The sequence below is a fragment of the Strigops habroptila genome, chromosome Z (genome assembly GCF_004027225.2).
Source record: "Strigops habroptila isolate Jane chromosome Z, bStrHab1.2.pri, whole genome shotgun sequence".
NCBI lineage: Eukaryota > Metazoa > Chordata > Aves > Psittaciformes > Psittacidae > Strigops > Strigops habroptila.
This window is the reverse complement of record NC_044302.2, coordinates 4,100,739-4,111,815: the sequence shown is the minus strand read 5'-3', so window position 1 is coordinate 4,111,815 and position 11,077 is coordinate 4,100,739. Positions and strand designations below refer to the sequence as shown.

Genomic DNA, 11,077 nt, shown 5'->3' with positions numbered 1-11,077 from the left:
GAGCGCTCCGCGGAGCCCACGGACTCCTTAGATATAACTACGCGTGTTACACCGCATGCTCGTTTATTTGCTGCTCATACAATCGTGAAGCCCATGTACAAATAACATACATGTTTTATTTTGGTTCAATTTTTTTTTTTTTTCCTTTAAGAACAAAACGTACACAAAAGGGCAGGGCGAAAAAAGAAGAAAAATAACCCCCATATAATTACGAATTTATACAGTGCAGAAAGAATTAAAATAGGTGTCACAGAACTGTAGAAAGTCAGGGCGAAAAAACAAAATATAGAGGGGGGGAGGGAGGGATATAATCCTTCATTATATATATATTTCTATAAAAACATATGGAGAATTGTCTTTACACAAAGACCACGATCGGCTTAAAATTTACAAAGGTTAACTAAAAAAAAAAAAAAAAAAAAAAAAAATCTATATGGCAAATATTGCCAACAGAGATTCACCGATTTAATACTGATCAACTGAGACTACTCGTGTCTCGATTATTAGCAACAACAACAAAAATAATGTAGAATAAATAACAGAATGAGCATGGCTGTCTCTTTTCAAAGTGCCTTATCCTCTCTGCATAGGGTCTGATCCTGCAGTCTTTATGCAGGCAAAAAAAAAAATATAATATTAATAGCTAAAAAAAAAAATATCCCTCTGAGAGATTTTTGCCCGCTGCGTGTTTGCTGGACGAATAAAAGGAAGACGATCGGATTTATCCGAAGAAGAGGCTAGAAATGGAGTGTGACCGAGGGGGTCTGGCGGAGGGACCCCAGGCGCTTCTCCCGCGGTGCAATGTGGAAGGGCCACGGGATGCGCGGGTTTCGGGATCGGAGCCGTCTCCAGCCCCCCCCCGAGACCGAGCTGGCTCCGCGCCCGCCAGTCGCGCTGGTGGCACCGCTCAATGCCAAAGACAAAACTGAATTAGTGATTGAATTATTTTTTCCCCTTTTTCTTTTAAAAAGAACCATCAAACCCTCATTTGTCGAATCCTTAACGCAAACTCGCAGTCGGGAGTTTTCGAGGGGGAGGGTTCTTTTCTTTCTTCTCAACCCAACCCCAAATGAAGAAGCAGAAGAAGGCAGAGACCGTCCGTGATTGAGGACCCACTTTGAAGGGTCTGGCCGATGCTCATCTGTGGGGCAAGATCAGCCCCTATCCCCCACCCGCTCTCGGGGCACCGGGCTCTCCCTCCCGGGCACAGCGGGTCCAAAGAAACCCCCCCCACTTCTACCAAGAGAGTCCGCGAGGGGGGGGTCGGCTCCCGGGTCGGGCCTCGCCGCCCCCGGGATGTGTTTTTTCCGCCCTGTATCACATAACGCACGGCTTGATGTCCTGGTATGTCACTTGTTGGTGGTAATAGGAGCCGCTGCCCGCTGAATGCATGGAGGAGGAGGCCATGGCGTTGAAAGAGAAGACGAATTCCTTTCTGTCGCACATGCTCGGAGACTGGGAGTGATACCGCGGGATGCCTGCGGGACAGGGAGGAAAGATCGTCAGCCATCGAAATTATATTTGCTGAGGACGTTGAAGACGGGGAGAGAGAGAGTGGGGGAGAGAGAAAGCCACCGTCTGGGTTAAAAAACCCCAACCAGACAACCAAACCACAGAACAACCCCAAAACCCACCCCAACCCCTCTGCAGCCCTCGGGTTCCAGCGCCTAATTGGCTGTATTTCTGCGTTTTCACACAAATACACGGGCGCTCCTGGGGCTCCGCGGGCGCGGACAGGTGCGGTAGGGAAAACCTTCTAGCCGGCCCAAGGAAGCTTCGAGGAGACGGCGCCTGGGTCTGGTCGAGCTTAATTTCCCCGTCTCCATTTTACGCCCTTAAAGGTACCGGCTGCTTTTCCCATAGCCTCCGCGGGGTGCAGAGCGGGGAAGCGGGGCCGGCGGCAGGGACTGGGCGGAGAGGCCGAGGGCGAAAGGCCGGGGGGACCGGAGCTGTTCCTGCGCTTTCTTTTGCCACTTGGGGACAGAAAAACGTCCCGTAAACCCGCTGTGCTCCGGGAGGAGCGGCCGTCCGGGGCCCTGCTCCCCGTCGCGCCAGCGCCCATCGCCCGGGCATTAAACCGGAGCGTTTTGGTTAAGGCCGCGGGCGGGCCCGGTGGCTCCTCGGGCTTGATTTTTGCTCTGTTTTCCAGCAGATCCGGGTTGCGCTCACAGTCGAGGAGCTGCCCGGGGCTGTGTCCGGGCCAGGCCGCTCCGTCCGGCCCGACTGATGCATTTTTTTCCCTGCTTCACTTCGTGGATGAGCCCCGCTAACGCTCCATTTAACACCCGCTTCTACCAGGCACTTCCCGCTCTCCCAAAGGCCCTGGGTAATGTGCAGGGATCCCCACACCTGCCCCTTCACCGGTCATGGCTCCCAGAACTCTCCTGTACCCCGAGATTCCATCCCCCGAGGTGAATTTGCACAGCAGGACAAAGCCCAGAGCCGGCCTTGTCCCTCCCGAGGCCTCCTCCCGGCCTAATCACCATCTCCCCGCTTCCAAGAGCCAGGGCAAATCCCTCCCGGCAGCTCCATCCCGGGGCCGGTGGCAACGCCGGGCCAGAGCTGAGGGGAGCTGGGGGCCCCCGATTTCCGCATGGGCGGAGGGAAGCGGTGGGCCTGGGAAACACAGCCCGAGGGGAGCAGATAGAGGGGCTGGGAGAGTGCAGATGGCCGGCGCCCCGGTGGGGAAATGCCCTCCTTTTTCTCCCTCCGGAGGTCCCCAGGTCCCGATAGAAGGGGAAAGACCCCTCGGGCCCATCCCCGCAGCCTCCCGTCTGCCTGAGCCCGGCGGCCCTGGCAGCAGAGCGGCCTCTCAGGGTAGCAGAGCCCCGGCCCGGCCAGTCCCAGCCCCGCAGTGGCTGCGGCCCCCGACGGCTGCCCGGGTGCCGGTTGGAAGGGAGGCGAGGACTGGATCTAGGAGGATCCACTCGTGGCCGTCAGCCCCCATCCGACCCCCGCGGCGGTGGTCTCGGGTATATCCCACGAGTGTCCGCGCCTTACCTTGAAGCTCGGCGGTGTTGTGGCTGTTCTGGTGCAGGTAGGATTGGTCGAGGGAGTGCGTGGAAAGGCTGGAGGAGAGCGGGTTGGCCGCGGGGTTGCAGGGCGAGAGGGGCTGCTGCTTGATGTAGGAAGCGCCGGTGTTCAAGGCCGCCGAGGCGGAGGGTGCCCAAGCCGAGGCCGAGCTGGAGTAAACCGAGTGAGGCTCCATCACGCCGCCGCCGGCGAGCAGCGGAGAGGCGGGCACGGAGCTCTCGTGGTGCGGGTAGTCCCCCGCCGAGGAGCCGGTGCAGCCGCCCATGTAGGAATGCCCACCGTTGGCGGGCAGGTGGGGCACGGAGTGTCCCGCGAGGCCCATCCCCTCTACGTTGCTGGACAAATGCCCGTTCATCATCCCCAGACCCCCTTCGAGGGAGAGGCTGTTGGGGGGGCAGGAGAGCCCGCCGGCCGAGCCCTGGAAGCCGTAGCTCTCGGGGAGGTGGTTGAAGCTGAGCCCGTTCATCATGCTGTACATGGGCTTCAGCGCTTGGCATTTCCTCCTGAACCCGCGGGGTCGGCGGCGAAATGAGCCCTCCTCGAACATGAACTCGCTGGCTGGGTCGATGGTCCAGTAGTGGCCCTTGCCCGGGCGTCCCAGTCCCTTGGGCAACTTGATGAAGCACTCGTTGAGGGAGAGGTTGTGGCGCACCGAGTTTTTCCAGCCCTGGTAGGAGCCGCGGAAGAAAGGGAAGCGGCTCTGCAAGAACTGGTAGATCTCGCTGAGGGTCAGGCGTTTCGAGGGTGAGCTCTGGATGGCCATGACGATGAGGGCGATGTAGGAGTACGGCGGCTTCTCCGGCCGCCGGATCCCCGCGTTGGTCTTCTTCGCTTTGGGACCGCCGCTGCCCGGGGCTCCACCGCTGCCAGGGGCGCTGCCGGTCGCCCCGCCGGGCGCCGCGGAAGCGGTGTCCATGGCCGAGCTCTGCGACTGCTTCTCGGCCACAGAGGACATGGGGCCGTAGCTGCTCTGCACCGGAGGAGGAGGGGGCTGAGAGGACAGAGCCTGCTGCGCTTCTGCAGTCATCTACGGCCGGGTCCGCGGCGGCTAGCCCCGGCCCTCCTCCGCCAACACCCCCCCGCGCCCCCCCAAAAGGCCACGCTGCTGGGGGCTCGCCGCCACTCACCCCCGCCTCCGGCCTCCTCCCGGTCCCCCGGCGGGGTTTCTTTCTACGGGGAGACTTCACCCCTCCGTGGATAAACAAATGGAAGCGACGATCCCCCCCAACCCCCCTTTCCCTCCTCCTCCCACTTTATCCCTAAATCCGAGCCCTGCTGCAGAAGGCGAGCGAGAGGCGGAGGGTCGGGGGGGGCGCAGGGAGGAGGGATGGGGGGGCGGGTGGAAGCGAGTTGAGCTCGGCTGCTGCGAGAAAGAAGCCGGCGGCCTCCGCCTGCCCCTCGGCGGGCCGGGCTCCCGGGGCCGCCGTCCCCGTCCCCCCCGCCCCGGCTCTAGCTGGGCTGGCGCTGCCGGTGCTGCGGGGAGCTGCTTCCCATCGCGGTGGCTGTCGAGTCTGCCCCCAGCCCCGCTGCTCGCCCTTTACTTTATCTCTTGCAGCGGCGTCTGCCGCTCCTTGACAGACGTAAGAGCGGGGGTCGATCCCCGCCCCGGCCCGGCCCCCTCCGCGCCCGCTCCCAGCCGGTGGGCAGCTTTTAAAGGGCCCTTTCCACGCCACCCCCCGCGACCCGGGGACTGCACGACACATTCCCGCCCGCTGCGGGGCCGCCGCTCCCGTGTATATGTGTGTGTTTTGGGACGGGGGGGGAATTTGTCACCCATGACCGCGGGGCTGCGTGGGGCTCCTCCATTCCCCCCCCTATTCCCCCGCCACCCCTGCTAAAAATCACGGGAGGGATGTGGGAAGGGCCGTGGAAGGGGCCGGGGCGCGGCAGCGCGGGCCTGCGGGCAGCGCGGAACTTCCGCGGGCGGCGCAAGGCCGCGGAGGTGCTGCCCGGCCGCGGGCTCCGCGCTGCGCGGAGTTTCACCCTCTTGAAACCCCCTCTTCGTGCGCTCTTTTAAGCTCGGCGGGCCCGGGCAGGATGTTTATACTGCGCAATGTAAACACGGGCTCGGGGGTGCTTTAATAAAAAGAAATCAGCGAAAACTCCTGCTGCCTCTCGAAATGCCCTTTTCTGCCTCCGCCGCCTGGCCGGGGATGGGAGCGGGCTTCGGACCCCTCGTCTGCTCCGAGGCTGCTTTAGGATGAGGCTGGGATGGGCTATTTTTGGGAGGGGAGTTATACAAATCTGTGCTAAAGTGTCTCAGTTGGACGCCAGGAGCCTGATGCTCAGCTCCGGCGGATGCCAGGGGCACACATGCAGGGTGGGGGGAAGGAGAATAGGAAAGAATGGGGGCAGAGACCCCCTTTTCTTCCCCAACCCCACCAAAAATACCCCAACACACTCTTTTGAGCGTCGGCCCATCAGGAAAGCTGTCACTTAAGGTAAGTCGCTTAAAACCTTTGCCACTTTCTTGCGGATCGCGGGTGGAAATCTGCCGTCTGGGGGGGTTGGAGGGTGGGTGGCAGGAGCCTGGGCTGCTGGCTGGTAGCAGAGCAGATGTGCTGGCTGCTGCAGCGTGCTCCCTTTTAAGATTGGGGAAAGGAAGAGAGAAAGGAAGGGGGGTAAAAAAAAAGGAAGAAAAACCTTACATACACACACCCCCGTTGCCCTTTGCAGGCCGCAGCGCTGCGGGTCCGTCCCGCTGCACCCCCTGCAGAAAGAGAGGAGGGGGCACATTCCTCAACCCCCCGTCTTCCAGATTCGCTTTCAAAGTTTTGTAATAATCATTTAATACTTTTTAAAGGAAAGATAGATACCGATCGGGTTGACAAACTCCCTCCGCGTTATTCGCGGGCAGTTGTGAGCAGCCTCCGGGGCGCCTGTCACATCTGTGACACCACCGAGAGGGATTTCACATCAGGGTCTTCTCCCCTCTTCTCATGGTCTGCCCCCTCCCCGCAAAATAAATCCTCCTGCAGAAAGCACCGGCCCTCTCTCTCCCGGGGCAATAGAGGGGGACAAGGGACATTGGGGACTGGGACAGGCAGGGGACAGCCCCAGACAAACGGCCGGCCATGGCCAGGTACCCGGTGAGGGGATGCGGGCAGTTATTTCTGGAGCTTCTCTCTTAAAGAGGAGGAGGACAGGCGGCTCCGGCTGCCCGGGGAAAATAGTTTTTTCGGGAAGCAGTGACCTTCCCCGGGTGTTACAGCCCCGGGGCGGCTGGTCCAGAATAAATCCCCCCGTTTCTCTCTGTATTTCTTTGTATTTTCGCGGGGGGAGCGCATCGCTGACCCTGAGCTTTGGTCTTCATCGAATGTCCCCCCCCGGGCCACCAAAAGGGTGTTTTTCTTTGCTTTACATCCCTCTGTGACTGAATCTCCCCAACCTGCCTGCAAAACACCCGGAGATAGAGCTCGAAACACAACACAAAGAGGTAGTGTAAAATCCACGCTCAAAACCGTCCCACCAGTAGCGTTTCCACTAGGAAATAAAATATCTCCGAGAAAAAAAAAAACCAAAATAAACCAACAAAACACTCTCTCCGAGGATATCAAACGGTTCCCCTGCAAAGCAAATCAGTCTCTGCAGGACTGCCCTCTCCCTCCCTCACTATCTTTTCGGAGTGTGAAGATTTGGTTGCCGATGTATTTATTATAGCCAGCGAACGTGAAAAATGCAAATATATCGCTCCGGGTTTGATAGGCCTCTCCGTGGGAATAGCAGAAACCTCGGAGGGTTTTAAACCGAGCCCGTGAATTGGGGAAAGGAGAGTTTTGCGGAGGAAAAGCCGGGCCGGGCGGTGTCCGATGTGCGAGGGGGTGATGGTGGCAGTGAGCGGGACCCGCCTGTTTGCTGGTGCTTTGGGTGCTTGAACCGATGGGGAGACGCGGGGAAGGGAGAGAGAGAAGAAGAAAACTAAAAGATCACCTAGAACAATTAGCCCTGCTAATCCCCGCACGGGTTGGAGCCCGTTTTGCCTGTCCGATCCCGCTTATTCCCCGCGCCCACCCCCGGCCCCGCTGCGCTTCTCTACCGGCTCCATCCCAAACCCTCTCCTCTTCCCTTCCCCCCTTCCCCGAAACTCGGCAGTGTTTTGTGTAAAAATAGACAAATCCGAGCTTTCTTCCTTTTCCTGCGCCGAAGGTATTTTTACTAGCTAATTGCTTAAGTGAAGTCAACTTTGCAAAGCAGGCCGGGTGTAACCCGAGTATGGAAATGTATATAGGTGGTATTGTTATAGGCGGGCTGGGTGCTGCTCCGAGAGGGGCCGGGGTGTTCCTGAGAGCCCAGACCACCCAGGGTGAGGGGAGTGACCGCCTCATGTCCCCCTCCCCGCTGCCCCTGCTTTGCATTAACACCACCCGGAGGACCCCCCCTCCCCTTCTTCCCCGGCACCGGCTCTTTTCCCTCTCTCGGTTTTGCGTTTTAGGGAGTTTTTTTTAGTTCTTTATATTTTATTTTTTTTAACTTCAGTCGCGGCCATCCCCGTCGCCCCTGGCCCCAAATCCGCGGCAAATCGATCCCTAAATGTTTATTTAAGGCCTAGGGGGTGCGTTCAAACTAGGGGCGCAAGGCTGGGAGAGGGGATGTGAAAGGACAGAGGAAGAGGTGGTATTGGGGTTATTTTTTAGCCCATTTTTTTGTGGGGTCCCCCACACGGCCTTGTCCCACGCGTGTGGCCGGTGGCAGACGGGTCCTTTACCGGTGGCACCGGGGCTCCGTGACCCTGCGGGACCTGGCGGAGGTTTTGGGGAAGAAGAAGTCGAAAGCGGGAGCGGGTGCGAAGCGACCGAAGCGCCTGGGGCGGCTGCGGGAAGGTGCGGTCTGGCTGTCAGCCCCCGTGCCTCGGGCACAAGCTCAGCCTTTGGCCAGAAACAGCAAAAGAAAAAAAAAAAAAAAAAAGGAAAATCTTTCACTTTCTCCCTGCTTTTGCCTCCCTTTTCCCCCCTCTGCCAGTCCCAAGACTTCCCCCCCCCCCATCCCACATTTTCCATGACGTCCTTCGATGAAATATTGCAGCACAGGAATTTACAGCCTTCTTCAGAGCGGGATTTTTTAGGAATTTTCTGGCAGGACCCGGTCCCTGTGATACAAATCTGTTCCAGCGATAATAAGCCCCTAGCGCTACCACTTAGACACGATCGCTTCCCACAGAGATCTTCAAAATATCTCCGGGTATTTATATCCCTGCTCAGGGACGGATAGCTAGAATACTTTCCCTGGGGGGATACTTTTTGACTGGCTGGGATTATGAGCCGAGGACCTGGGTACCGAGAGAAACAGAGGGGCTGAGTAGGGACAGAGCTGGGACCCGGCGAGTGATGCTCCCGGCCACCTCTCGGCGAGGGAGTTCGCCCTTAAAGGCAGCCCGAAATGTTAATTCAGGTGTAAATCCAGATCTAAATCCAGGCTGGCATTGCTGAGCCATCCATGCTTTCTCGGACAAGTTCTCTTCCCTCTAGTGATGGGGACCGGTGCTGGGAATGCCTCCCAATTCTAAGCAGGACTCTCGAAAGGGGCTGTCGTGTGTGTGTCGTCCCCCCACCCCAGCGCCTTGGCAGAGCACTGTGGCATGCAAACAGAATGAGTAGCCATTTCCAGCTTTTCTATCCCCAAACTCCACCGGGTTAGCGGTAAAATGGGGACAGCGGTGCGGGAGAAACATTTCGATCCACTGAGTTTTGCGGAATCAAAATCAACCCCTGCCCCCCACGTCTCCCGGCGCTAAAAGCTTGGCTGGGCCGAGCCGGGCCGAGGAGCGCGAAGGGCTTCCCCGGGGCTCAGTCTTATTTCCAGGCTTATTAAGCTTTTTTCGTTGTTCTCCTCCCGACTCTAAACCAAAACCCCGTCGAACTCGCACCGATGCGCCGGTGCTAGCGCAGGGGGGGATTATTAGTGTCAGGCAGGCGAGGGCCGCCGGCCCTTCGTTGCGGAGTATGACCTAAAATCCGTCTGCACGGAGAGGTGAGAAAAGACAAGAGGGAATAGCCCACACCAAGGATTAACGGGTTACTTTCTTCCACGGGTACTAAAAGCCGAGGGTACGGTGTATTGTCGGGCTAAATATTAACCAAGCTGGCTGCTTCGTCTACTCCTAAATATTGAGGACAGATGCGGAAAACAAACGGACGGGTTTGGGGCAAAATCCGGCCTCTCGATGCTGTCCCTCGGTGCCCAGTCCCGGGGGCAGCTGTCCCTGGACGTGGCCGCCCGCCCCGGTTCCTTGGGCTGGAGGTGTGGAAAGTGAGCTCCCCAAGAGAGGGACTGGGGGCACCCACATGGTCTCTGCAACCCTGCAGAGCCCCGGGTCGGTCCCTGGTGCTGCGGGAGTGGGTGGGCTCCGAGGAAGGAGAAGCGACCTTCCCGGCACCACTGAAACAGGAGCATCACTACGAGGGAAGAGGGGGTGCCAGCGCCCGGGCGCTCCCCAGGACAGGTGTCCCCGGGGTCCCCAGCATCTGGGTCCCCAGCAGCCACCACCGCTTGTCACCTGCCGAAAGGGGAGAAGGGGCTGCGATGGCAGAGCCATCCACGCAGGCGCGGCGGTCCCCCGTGGGGAGGGATGCTGCGAAGGATGCTGAGGGCAAGGCTCCATCAGGAGAGCCGTGACAGCGACCAGCCGGGAGTCACCGACCTGCCCGGGTGCCTGTACCTGACCAGGGGAAGACAGCCCTTCGGTGTGCTGGAAGGTTCCAGCTGCAGCAGAGGGGTTTTGTCCCTCTGGTCTCTGCCCACGGGGCTCTCCTGCCCCGGGACCGGCCAGGTTCGCACCGCTCGCAAAAGCTGCTTTTGTTGGATGGAGCCCCAGAGCGCCCCTCCTGGGGGGGGGGGGAACCACCCATGGGCCTTTCCCCGGGGTCCTTTGCTGTAGGGAGAGAGGCTGCAGAGGGGCCTTGCAACCTCCGGGCAAAGGGACAGCTCACGGCAGTCCCCTCGGGGACAACCCCTCTGCCCGGACCGAGGTCAGCCACCGCCTGGTCCCCAGAGCTACCTCCTGAGTGTTTTAACCGTGTTTCTATAATAAATCTCGCATCTGAACTCCATCCTCCCCTTCCAAAACACAAAGGCGGGTCGGGACTCATGTTCAGAAAAGATCCCCGCAGTTCCCTCTCCCTGCTCCCTTCTTTGCAGAGACCTGGGAGTGGTTTTCCTTGGAAACTCTCCCAACAAAAGCTGTTTTCTATCGTTCTTGTTGTTGTAGTTGTTGTTATTATTATTATTATTACTATTACAGTTACTATTACTATTGCTATTGCTATTGCTATTGCTATTACTATTGCTACTATCAAATGAGTAAACTCCCGACTAATGAAGTATCGCTTTATCGGTGGCCCCTGCAGCCGGCTCTGGAGCTACACTGCAGGTTGCTGCGTGTTCGTGACGCCCTTTGCTTTGCAGTTATCAGCGCAGAGAGTGAAAAGACACCAAAAATTGGTTAATCATCTTTCCTACCTCCTTAGAAAAACAGAAGAGCGCCTCGTAAAACAATCCCTTTTGTGCAACCGGTCCCTCGTTAAAGATTCTAAGCGACTTCTTGGGGGAGATTTAAAACTGTTCTGCAGGGAACAGGGTGTCCGGTTGTCATTTCTGGGAAAGATGCTCAGTGGATGCCTGAAATGCCCGATGCAAGGTGGGAAAGCTTTCCAAATCCCTGTGTTTTATGCCCAGAAGTTAAGCGATTTCTGCAGCAAAGCATTTGATTATTTTTCTGTTAGAATCAGGCTAATAATGGGAACGGGTACATCCACATCCGGGATTCTGGGGAAGGGCATATGCGTGTGCGAAAACCGGAGGGGAAAGGAGAAGAAATTGGTAAACCCCCCCGTCCTCTAAAAACCAAAATCAAAACCCCCAAAAGCCAAAACTTACCAAAATAATAAAAACAACCTTCCACCAATCAGACCACCAAAAAAAAAAAAAAACCTTCCATCAAAGCTGCGTGGAACTCACTAAAAAATCGAATAACGAACCCAGAAACGGTTTTGCTTTTCCTGCTTTCAGAACCGCTCACTGAATTACAAAAGGCTCCAGCGCGTTCCGC

At 57.8% G+C, this 11,077-nt stretch overlaps 1 protein-coding gene across 1 annotated transcript; it reads right to left on the bottom strand.

The window, feature by feature from the left end:
* Positions 1 to 1,317: 1,317 nt before the first annotated feature.
* Positions 1,318 to 4,060, bottom strand: FOXF1 (forkhead box F1). The gene is made up of 2 exons (XM_030470124.1): positions 3,001 to 4,060; positions 1,318 to 1,478 (listed from the first exon to the last, which is right to left on the bottom strand). Exons 1-2 carry the CDS (start codon positions 4,058 to 4,060, stop codon positions 1,318 to 1,320), a joined length of 1,221 nt encoding a protein of 406 aa, XP_030325984.1.
* Positions 4,061 to 11,077: the final 7,017 nt, after the last annotated feature.

Bases quoted from the DNA above. Each gene is read 5' to 3' on its own strand.
- FOXF1 (XM_030470124.1), bottom strand. From the start codon at position 4,060: ATGACTGCAGAAGCGCAGCAGGCTCTGTCCTCTCAGCCCCCTCCTCCT. The intron at 1,479-3,000 runs GTAAGGCGCGGA...CCTGTCCCGCAG, and splicing joins CAACACCGCCGAGCTTCAAG to GCATCCCGCGGTATCACTCC.